Here is a 12,358-nt window from a genome sequence, read left to right on the forward strand (position 1 = left end):
ATATATCATGAGACCAATATCTTGGTCTCTTTTTCTAATATTCTTGCAACTGGTATCCGAACTTCAGAATTTCCACAGTAGCAAAATTATTGTTTCAACTCAAAAAAAAATATTTCAATAACATCTTCAGGTAATTGCGATAATGGGTATTTTTTCAATAGTTTTGGTTCGTTATTACCATCTGGATCCATAAATGCTTTGAAGATTTGTCACTCTCAATATGGTGCAAGGGCTGTTCTTGTTAGCGTGCAGTGTCTGTGTGTGTGTGTGTGCAATTTAGGTCTGGTACCAGCAGGTGGCAGATAGCTCAGTACTATTCTTAAATGCTAAAAATGTATCGTGTAAAATGTTTTTATTAATATAAAAAATAAGCAGCTTGAAAGAGGTCTACACTCTCTTAAAGTTCAGTTGATTTAAGTGTGTCTTAAATAGATGTCGGACTCTATCGTATCATCAGTACAAAACTCTCTTTTCATTTAATTATATACATTAGAAAATGATCTTAAGCCCCGCCCACTGATAATACTTTAGGTTTTCTTAAGCTGAATTCTTGTTAAGCATTACCAAACCAACTCTACTGTGATTGGTTAAGAATAAAGATTTGTCTCCAATCCCAGAAGTCTCCACCTCCATGGGACTTGTTGTATAAACAAAGTGGGGAGTGATTACAACTGGCTGGAGAAGGAGTGAAGCCATTATAACGTAAAAATGGACTCTGCTCTCATAACCTCTCGTTCGCTGAGATTTCAGACGGAGTAGAACTTTATAAAGTAATAAGTTCAAGATATGGTCATGATGAGAGGTTTACTGGTTCATGGAGAGGCTCAGGAGGACTTGGGTTGGGTTTTCACATTAGTTGCTCTTTAAGTGCTTTATCCCCCCTAGTGGTAAGAGTTTTCAATTACATTTACACAAAATAAATAGTTTTATATCAGGGGTCGCTTATGAATCTTCAACAAGTTGAATATATACACTTTGTTCTTAATATTTGATTTATTTATTGAATGCTGTTTTTATTTTGACCTCTGCAAAGAAAGTTTATTTTTATTGTTTTGGTGTTTGGAATTACACCCCGGATCCACAAATCTTTTGAAGAATCTCAGATGCAGAACTTGCTGCTCTTGTGTGTGTGTGTGTGTGCAAGTGAAGAATACTGCCACCTGCTGTCCTGTTTGTCAAGCTACTTCAAATGCTGTAAATATATTTGGAAGTTAAACTGATAAAAAACATCTTGTCGGAGGTCTGCGTTCTCTAGTGTGCGTTTTTTTTTTAGTTATTATTGTTGTGACTTGATAAGATCACACTCTTTAGTTGGGCTTTGAATCCATGCCCTCTGATCTCCCAGCATGCATTATGTGGTGGAGAACAGCCGAGCGGTATCAGGTGCTGAGGTGCAGGTGTTCCCAGTAACGTCTGCTGACACTTTCAACAAAAGACGTGATGGTGTTCTTTAACGTGAGCAGATGGTTTATATAGGCCAGAGACGGCTAATAACAGGGTGTGTGTGTGTGTGTGTGTGTGTGTTTTATTCCTCCTCTCTGGGAGGTCTCAGGCTTCTCGTATCTTCCCTCTTGGTTGCTTGACTTTTCCCCACCTGAGCTCGAACCCGCCGGCTCCTCACAAGCGCTCATTTCGCCCGATGCCCCTGAACTCCCCGGGTGTCCAGGGCCGGGGCAGGAGGGAAAGGAATAGCCGGGAGGGGAGCAGGGAAAAAAAAAGCCGAGGCCCAGACCTTTATCTGGAGCAGGAATGCAGAAAATGTGGAAACAATTGAGGAGTGAGAGAGATGCGTTCAAGGCCCTGAGGTGACAAAAGGGTTCTCACCCATGAAGGGGAGGTGATGGCGACGGCGGGACCTGCATGAGGGTCACATTTCAGACGGGCCCGGTTACACAACCGGAGTGGGAATGTGGGATAAAAGAGGCGGATGGATGGATGGATGCATGCGGGGGTTACAGTGGAGGATAAAAGACGTGTGCAAGGTGCAGCTCAGAAAGACATTATAGACGTCATTCAACATCACAGTCAAGATGGCCCCGGCTTCACCTCGCAGGCGGGTCTGGACAGTGTAACCTGCGCCGCTCCACCTCCACTGCCTTCACTTGCTGTTAGTCAGGAACATTTCCAGAGAAGGAAAGATCTTTTTTTTTACTTTTCTCTCTCTATACCCGATACGTCCAGAGTGATGTGGGAGTTAAACATTTATATATTCTACCCCAGTGTTTGACAATTTAGAGCAACCTAGTCATGTGTTTCACTGTGGGAGGAAACCAGAGTGTCATACGTTACACTCCCGCTCACAAGGGGAGAACTTATATCACTTAGAAATCAAGCTATATATATTATATATATATATATATATATATATATATATATATAGAGATTTTTTTATACATTTTATTGACATAAATTTCACAATTAAATAGGATATTTGATATAAATACACTTTTCATTTTCTTTTCATTTATTTTCAGATAAAATGACAAATAAACGCAAAAAAAGAAATCAAGCTATATATATATATATATATATATATTATAAAATATAAGATGGTGGAGATTTTTTTATACATTTTATTGACATAAATTTCACAATTAAATAGGATATTTGATATAAATACACTTTTCATTTTCTTTTCATTTATTTTCAGATAAAATGACAAATAAACGCAAAAAAAGAAATCAAGCTATATATATATATATATATATATATATATATATATTATAAAAAATAAGATGGTGGAGATTTTTTTATACATTTTATTGACATAAATTTCACAATTAAATAGGATATTTGATATAAATACACTTTTCATTTTCTTTTCATTTATTTTCAGATAAAATGACAAATAAACGCAAAAAAATAAATCAAGCTATATATATTATATATATATATATATATATATTATAAAAAAAATAAGATGGTGGAGATTTTTTTATACATTTTATTGACATAAATTTCACAATTATATAGGATATTTGATATAAATACACTTTTCATTTTCTTTTCATTTATTTTGAGTCAGATAAAATGACAAATAAACGCAAAAAAGGGGAAACAATGAACTCCTAAAAGAAAGATTGCAACACAATAAATTAATAAAAAAAATGTCATTTAAAAATAATCAGTAAAAATAACACGACACAGGAACGTTTTCCACCATTTCTATAATGAACTAATATATTCTCCATTATCATCACTTTCTTTCTTCCCATGTTGTTTTGCACAAGTATATTTACATCTGTATATTTATTCTACTTTAATGTATCTTTTAAATTCTTACATACACTGTATATTGTCAATATTCTGTGTTAATAAAGCTTTGATCTAATGATGGATGTAACTTTAAAAGTAGAACTATCTCAAGGCTTGTTATGAAAATAACTAAATCAGCTGCAGGCAGGAAAAAATGAATTAAACTTAAAAATGAAAAAGTGGTAAAAACCTTTCTTCTCTTATTACTCAGGGTGTCGAGTCACTTTTTATGTTTGGGGATGAATTAAACCAGAACAAGTTTTAATAGATCCACCATTCACCTCTTAAAGTTGGTATGAACAAAAAGTCAGTACATGACTGCAACTATAACAAACACATAACATGTCTGAAAAGAAGTAAGTAAGTAAGTAAGTAATATTTATTTATATAGCGCTTTTCGAGACCAGGGTCACAAAGCGCTTAAACAATCAAAACAATACTCAAAAAAGTACATACTTTAAAGATCAAGATAATACTGAGAACAACACAGGAGTTCGAGAAAATCAAGGAAAAGCCTGAACAAATAGAAACGTCTTAAGATGTTTCTTAAAGGAGTCAGTAGATCCATCAAGCGCAAAGAGAGAGGAAGATCGTTCCAAAGCTTAGGAGCAACAGCCTGAAAAGATTTCTCTCCTCTGGTCCTGAGCCGTGTGCGAGGAACCATCAGTAGATTTTGATCCACAGACCTCAGAGCCCGAGTTGGGGTGTAAGGCTGGTTCAGATCAGTGATGTAAGGAGGAGCCTGACCATGAATAGATCTGAAAGTAAGAACCAGAATTTTAAAGTTGATCCTGAAAGAAACTGGAAGCCAGTGAAGAGTTTTAAGGATCGGAGAAATGTGAGTTCTTCTACTTGAGCGGCTCAGAATTCTCGCTGCAGAGTTCTGAATCAACTGCAGGGGAGACAGATCCTTCTTGTTAAGACATGAAAACAAACTGTTACAATAGTCCAGACGAGAAGAAACAAACGCATGGATTACAAGCTCCAGATCATGTTCCGACAACATTTTCCTAAGTTTAGAGATTTTTCTCAGTTGAAGAAGGTCATTGTAGTGATAATAAAAATGTAAAGAAGAAAGACATAAGAAATTATCATTATGCAACGCCTTTTCTTTTTAATCGTATCCAACATTTAATTTAATTCATTATAACTTTATCTGAAAAGACAAATTTTGTAAAATTAAAATGAAAGCAGAAAAAAGGGTTATCAGAAAACAAAACAAAAATTCTAGTGATGTAAGAAATAACCATAAAAATCATAAAAAGTACAGCAATTGTTCGTTTAACGAATTTAATCACTTCTCCTGTTGGCCTTTAAAATATTGTACCTTCCTTTTTTCTTTTGTATTTCTTCAGTCAGAATAACCGTTGTGGTGGTTAAATCACTGCAAGGATTTGAAGAAATGGGTTTTAAAAAGTCAAAAAGCAAATCAGAATAATCGGAAATAAATAAAACATCATTTTCCTTAAACTCTCACCTTGTGTTGATTCCACAAAACACCTCCGTTTGTCCCCAGGAGGTGCCCTTGAGCATACTTTCACTGTGAATTTACTCCAGATAAATGCGATTTTTAAGTGAATTGACTAATGGTCGGTCGTGCTAATGTTGCTGAGGTTGTTTGTTTTTTTTCAGCTCCCCGGCTCACTTAAACTGTTGAAGTGTAGAGATGCTAACAAACGCTACAGCAACGATTCATTACCCCCTCATATTAAAGTGCTGATCAATAGAACTGCATTCAACGATCAGAGGTACTTAAGGTGAAACACACTCGAGCTCACACACACACACACACATGTACAGCAGCAGACAAATCTTTTCTTCATGTTTCTTGTTAAAATGTGTTTATTCTTGAATTTAAAAAAAATGCAGGTAATGGATTTTTCTTTCCTAATAAGGACAGTTGGTCTGTGAATGTAATCGATGAGGATGTCGGTTTAACCTGCTCACACACACACACACACACACACACACACACACACACAAACACACACACACACACACTTGTATAATTTAAGCTGCCGCTGTACATCTTAGTTAAGTCCTGGTCTTATCTCTTTTGTCGATGAACGTCTCCGTGTATCCTGCAGGATGTACTTTGCATCCAAAGTACCTCTAAAAGATACTGTAATACATCACAGTACCTTTCCAACTCAATCTCTCACTTCAAGTCTTTTGTTGAAAGTTGCAGCAAGAGAGGACCTCGGGGAACTTTGTAGACCTTGTAGAGACTTCGCTGTCTATTCCGATCACAACCTCACATCCTGGATGTTTGTTTGTTTATCCCGAGTAACATCCTTTCTCTCTATCTCTCTCTCTCTCTCTCTCTCTCTCTTTCTCTCTCTCTCTCTCTCTCTCTCTCAGCAGGCCTGGCCCAGTGGCACGCAGCAGATCCTGCTGCCGCCAGCATGGCAGCAGCTCACACACACCTCGGTCCAGCACGCCTCCGTCATCCCCGACTCCATGAGCAACACACAACCTCTCGCCAGCTGGAGGTAAACAACGACAACGTCATCGTCTTACCTGTTGTTTACCGAGGCTTCAGATGTGGATGGAAAAAGAAGATCATGGGCATTACTGCAACAATAACAAACACTCAACGATGTTAGGAAAGAAGATCAGGTTTTATTTACAATAAGATAAGTTTAATTGGTTTTTTTTTAAAGCTTGAAAATGTGGACGCAAGAAACTACATTCTGAACTTGAATGAACATAAAGTAAATTACGCCAACAGTAACACATTTAAAAAAAAAAAAGAAAGAAAATCATTTAATAAGAAGAAAAATAAATGTGTTTTAGTTGTTAAAAGAATAAATGTTATACGTGAGGATCAAACTAATATTTGATTGGAAAATTTGAATAAAAAGGGTATTTATGTGATGAAATTATTGAAAAGAAAACAATAATATTGAATAATATAACATTTTATTTAGATAGAAATTGCTTTTTTTTTTTAAATAAACTGTCAAATTAAAATATTAAAGGATAGAAAAAAGTTAAATAAAATTAAAGTTTAATTATATGACATTACTTTACCATAATGGAATTTAAATATTATGTTTAATTCATATTTAAATCCATTTATTAAACAAGGTTTCACTTTACGAATTAAAAAGAAATACAAAAAGTTAAATAAAACAAAACAACTTTAAACAAAAAAAATCATTTATGTGATATTATTTAAAAATAATGGAACCTTTCAGCATTATGTTTAATTTATATTTAATTCACTTTATTAAGAAGTCGTTCACTTTACAGAAATATAAAAAAAATGGTATTATTTGTTAAATTTCCAATAATACTTTTCATTTGTTATATTTCACTTTACAGAAGACAAAATAATTGAAATAAATTTAGAAAAGGAAAGAAAATCCAGTTATGTAAAAACAGAATCAAGTACAAAAATAAAATCATGTATAAAAACATCTTAAAAGTTGAACTCTGACCTCACAAGGTAAGTAAGTAAGTAAGTAAGTAATTTATATTTATATAGCGCTTTTCCAGACCGGGGTCACAAAGCGCTTAAACAATCAAAACAATACTCAACAAAATATATTCTTAAAAGGTCAAGATAACACCGAGAACAACACATACACTCAAAGGACTACATGTGGCCCCCAGAGCATCTTTACCATCACTATAAAGTGTTGTTGTGATGCTCTGAGTCGACATAAAGCAGCTTCTGTTCACCGAGAATCTTCCCCGAGAAACAAGATGATTTTACTGTGAAATAATGTCCGTCTGTGAGGGTCAGCTCCGTCCTTCAGGTTCCATGGATTCATTTCTTAAACGGCGGCTTTATGGCTTTTATAGGTTATAAAGATATGAGAGTGATTGAGCGTGGAGACGGTTCCTCTGTGACAGCTCGTCCTTTATCTCCTACAATCACACGGCGAGGCTCACCTCAGGGAGACGAGCCGGACGCACATGTGGAGACATGATGTTGACGCTTGCCTGTCATGGAGACGCCTCAATGAGGGGATGGATTGAGGGGAGAAGGCAATCTTCAGGGAGATGAGGAGAATGTTGTCTTCTACGGTGAGGGGGGGGAGGGAGGGAGGAAAAAGGGGGGAGTCATTTAGAATGGGTGATGAGACACTCGTCTCACCCTCCCATCCTGTCCGGCGGGCCCCTCAGTTGTCCTCGGAGAGACGATTGGAAAAGTGTCGCACTTCCACTGCAGAGCTATCGCTCCACAGCTGGTGGTGTCATCTGGGCTGCCCTCCCTCTTATCCGTTCATCTTCACCTCCTCCTGTCTTCAGAGGGATCTGCTGCCACCTGCTGGCTTTCATCAACTTTCTTTCCTTCACTTTACGACTCATTTGGGCCTCGGGCGCTTAACCCCCTCAAGTGGTTGTCATGGTAACAAGCCGAACTGCACCGGAGGCTTCAATTATATCACTTTAAGCTACTTAAAGAAAAAACTAATAATTTAATCACTAAAATTTAATTGTGCACAGCAGATGCTAACTTATGACTTAACTCAAATATAATTGGTAATTTCGTGAGTTTTTAAAAATGTTAAATATATTAAAAAATGTATTTCAAAAGAACCAAATCTTTGATTTAAGTTTTCAAATTCTAATGTCTTAAATAGTAAATAGTATAAGCGCCTAATATATTAATTGAAAATTCGCATTATTGACACCAAATTTCCATTCATTTAAAGTTAGAAATTTCTCCTTTGATACTTAAGTATGTAAAATGTCAATAAATGTAAAAATAAAACAAAATTATATTTTCTTATATGAATTGATTTAGGCTCGTCCTGCAGCGTAATGCTTACATGTCCTTACTATTACGAACACACTGTTTTGTTAAGTGGCATCAGAGAAAATGACTCAAAGGAGCCAAGGTCTCAAGTGTCGAAATTGTATCTGATTTCTTTGCTCTTTTTGTAGATAAACAATGTTTTATTAAATGGTACGAAAAAGTGGCTTATTAAGCAAAAACTTATTTGATATATAAACACATTTTTACAAAAAAAATGCATAAATTTGTTTTTATTATCAGGACAAAATAACGAATAAATACAACTTGTACACCAACTCAATGCAGAATTCATAAATCAAAGTATCATTTATTTTTGTCTAAAACAAACCTAAACCTTTTTACATTAATTTTATACATTAAATATTTTATATAGAAATGTATTTTATGAGAGGAAAACTTTTAAATAATATTTATGTATTTTTGTCTGAATTGGAGTAGATCTCGTCTGGTAACGATGAATTAATCTCCTAAGGAATTGTCACAATAAAAAAGTTTAAAAAAAATTAAAAAAAACTTTCACTAAATGTATGAGTGAAAATGTATTTAATTAAAAAAATGAAGCAAAAAACACAACCAAACATACATTAACTAAGAAAAAGAAGTGGGAAGAAGTAAAAAAAACAACCTAATAACCTGATTGTTTTTCTTCAGCCTGGATTCATTTGTCTTTTTAAAACCTGAAACCAAAGATATTATTTTGATTTCAGGAATTCTCACCCTCATGGCAGCCATTACAATCCCATCATGCAACAGCCGGCGCTGCTGGCCGGTCACGTCACGCTCCCATCCAACCAGGCGCTCAACGTCGGCGTGGCTCACGTCATGAGGCAGCCGACCAATAACAACTCATCTTCCAAGAAGAACAAGCAGCACCAGATGTCCAGCAGGTACCGGACCGCCAGCACGTCTTCTCCGGTGTCGTCGTTCGAGTGTTGAACTCCTTGCTCCTGTCGCCCTCGCAGGAACATGTCGGCCTACGAGGTGTCGTCGTCTCAGGCGGTCTTGTCTCCTCAGCGCTCCAAGCGGGTGAAGGAGAACACTCCCCCGCGCTGTGCTGTTACTCAGAACTGCCCCCCGCCGCAGGGCTGTGGGGGCGGCGGGTGGGGGGCGCCCAACGGAGCGGAGCAGGCCTCCAGCACCACCCGAGACCATCAGCACCAGCAACACGTCCCCAGACAGACCATCGTCATCCCGGACACGCCCAGCCCCGCCGTCAGCATCATCACCATCAGCAGCGACACGGACGAGGAGGACGACCACAAGCAGCACAACAACAGGTCGGTTCTGATCCGAAGGTGTGACGCCCGTGGTACTGGTGCCATAAAAGTATACAGTTGTCCGTTCTGCTGACTCGCACATGGTACTACATGTTGAAATATATATTGTCCATATCGCAATCTTTTTGTCATATATTGATATTCAATATTTTGCAATCATATTAGATTGTTATCATAGTGTTAATGGTTAATATCTCAATAAAGTTGGTACAAAATACTATTAATTCCATTTTTTATTCCTATTTATAATTTAGATTAAAATATTCAAGTTGTTTGTTCATTTTTGTGCTGCAATTAAACTTCCAGCCTCTAGATGGCAGCAGTCATTAGGGCCTCCGTAGCTAAAGGAACAATGAAATCCAAAGAGTTCCCATCAATAACTGAGGATGAGAGGATACAGTTGACTCCAGCTATGATATTTGGACATATTTTGGTTTCAAAACAAATGAAAGCAGTTACGACTTCATCAAGAGTCATGTGGTCTGTAAATTCTGTAACACCACAGTCTAGTAATCGACAATACTACAAATATATCCTTGTTTCTACAGTATCGTAATATATTGTATCGCTTCCCGTGTATCGTGATACGTTTCGTATAAACAGATTCTTGCAAATACACACTCCTAGCTGTCAGGAACGACAAAACTCCTTCTCTTGACTCAAAGATAACACAAGGTTTAAGGGGATTTCTTTTTAGACCGTAACCCCCTCAATAAAAGAGGGGTCACTGTTAATCAAAAATATGTATAAATATACATTTATATGTAGTAAATAAACATTCAAAGTCTGTTGAATTCTTCATGACATTGGTGTGTTCCGCAGCTCGTCCTCCAAACAGAGGAAGAACGTCATCAGCTGCGTGACGGTGCACGACTCCCCCGACTCAGACTGTTCCAGCAACAACAGCCCGTACACCGTGGAGTCCAGACCCCCCAACAACAACAACAACAACAGCTACGACACAAAGACCACCATCCTGGACAACTACAACAACGGGAACCCTCGCACCATCATCATCCCGCCTCTCAAGACCCAGAACCACGAGGTCCCGATCGATTGTGAACGCTTGATGCCAGGTATGCGATTGTTGAGCAGTTTTAGATAATTCACCACGGAACTCATTTTTTCTTATTTTTTCCAGATGCAATTAATCACCAGAATTCAGCTTATAAGTTTAAATCCTCCAATAACATGTTGTCTGGCAATCATCACGTACAAGGAGGCGTGAACGGATCGTACCGACAGCAGCGCTCAGGGCCACACCACCTTCAGCAGCAGCCTCTGAACCTCAGCCAGGTACGACTCAAAGCTTCGTCACTATTTCAATTTTCAAAATGATCTTTCCTGAAGATTGGTTTAATGACTCACGCCGTCTCTAACTATTTAAACAAGGCTTTTCAAAAAGCTTCATGAAAAACATCAGAGATGACGATTGCATTTATTTCCATATTAGTTTTCCAGGAACATAAAACATAAAAACCAACTCCATTATCGTAGATGAACTGGAGTTTTTTTTAATGATATTGCATTTATATATATATATATACAGTATAGCTAGAGCTATATATATATATATATATATATATATATATATATATATATATATATATATATATATATAAATAACAATTGGGGAAGTCTCATACAAATAATGTAATGTCGTCACATTCTTATCTTGTTTTTCATATTTTCTTTTATTATCACTTTAGTTTCGAACAGTCATGACTCAGTGGAGCTCTTTAGATATTATTTAACATTTTCACTATGTAACGCGTCCATAGAGTCTGTGAGTGTCCAAGTGAAGATCAAAACACTTTGCCGTAGCTAAGCTAGCAGTAGCAATTACATTCCTTTCCATTATATGGCAACAATTTTGGGAGGACTTTTTGAAGATTCAGGAAAAAGAAAACAGGAAACGACTCTACAAGATGGTTTTAAACAAACTAATTGCCAGTGTCAGTGAAATTCATTGAAGATTGAAATGATATTGTTCTACCTCTGGGGTAACCTGAAACAAATAAGTTTAATCTTACAACGTGCTGCTTCAAATCAACGGTTTCTAACACTTTTACTTTTTCAAATTGCCTTTTTCAATATTGGTTTCATTTGAACAGTCAAACTCTGTAGAAGCCAATATTTTTACATGACGGACGACTCTCTCGGAGACGGTGTGGGTCAAAGACAGTGTTTTTTTATGGGAAGAACTGAGAGACTCTTTTTACCAGGAAGATAAAATTGGTCTCAATAAGAGCCTTTATCTTGTTGTCAGTGGCGGAACAGACATTTTGCAGTTACACTTTTCTGACACTGGGGGGAGTTACAATCTTTTAAAACTTTATAGGGTTTCCTTAAGAAGAGAAAAAATATAAACCGAGGTTTCAGAGTTTTAGTTTTTTAGAATTATTTCTGTTATAAAAACCTATTAAGAAAGAAGACACAGGAGCTGAAGAAATGCACAAACAGTCATTTATCAAATACAAGTTAATAGGTTTACACACACAGAGGCTGAACAGCTTAGTCAATTGTTTGCTAGAAATCAAACAATGGCTGAGTGAAAACACTTTACAGCTAAATGTGGACAAAACTGAAACTTTGGTGATTGCTCCTGATGATAAGGTTCCAGGGTTGAGTCAGTACTTGGGTGACTTAGGTCAGTCTGTCAAACTGAGCCTGAGAAACCTGGGTGTTGTATTTGATAAAGACATGTCTGTAGTTCAACACTGCAGAAAACTGACCAGAAACTGTTTCCTTCAACTGAGAAAAATCTTTAAACTTAGGAAAATGTTGTCGGAACATGATCTGGAGCTTGTAATCCATGCGTTTGTTTCTTCTCGTCTGGACTATTGCAACAGTTTGTTTTCATGTCTTAACAAGAAGGATCTGTCTCGTCTGCAGTTGATTCAGAACTCTGCAGCGAGAATTCTAACCCGCTCAAGTAGAAGAACTCACATTTCTCCGATCCTTAAAACTCTTCACTGGCTTCCAGTTTCTTTCAGGATCAACTTTAAAATTCTGGTTCTTACTTTAAGATCTATTCATGGTCAGGCTCCTCCTT

General features: G+C 36.8%; 1 protein-coding gene across 4 annotated transcripts in view; it reads left to right on the top strand.

The window, feature by feature from the left end:
* hipk2 (homeodomain interacting protein kinase 2) overlaps positions 1–12,358 on the top strand; it is a 102,911-nt gene that overhangs the window by 84,790 nt on the left and 5,763 nt on the right. For 2 of the 4 annotated variants that reach the window (XM_087798099.1, XM_087798102.1), the window contains exons 10-14: positions 5,620–5,747; positions 8,734–8,913; positions 8,989–9,303; positions 10,126–10,379; positions 10,445–10,599. In XM_087798099.1, the coding sequence (XP_087654225.1) occupies positions 5,620–5,747; positions 8,734–8,913; positions 8,989–9,303; positions 10,126–10,379; positions 10,445–10,599 (1,032 nt within the window). Of the gene's footprint in view, positions 1–5,616; positions 5,748–8,733; positions 8,914–8,988; positions 9,304–10,125; positions 10,380–10,444; positions 10,600–12,358 lie in introns of all 4 variants that reach the window. The other 2 variants (XM_087798098.1, XM_087798100.1) reach the window with 1 other exon arrangement.

The sequence above is a fragment of the Callionymus lyra genome, chromosome 8, assembly GCF_982586985.1.
Source record: "Callionymus lyra chromosome 8, fCalLyr1.hap1.1, whole genome shotgun sequence".
NCBI classification, from domain to species: domain Eukaryota; kingdom Metazoa; phylum Chordata; class Actinopteri; order Syngnathiformes; family Callionymidae; genus Callionymus; species Callionymus lyra.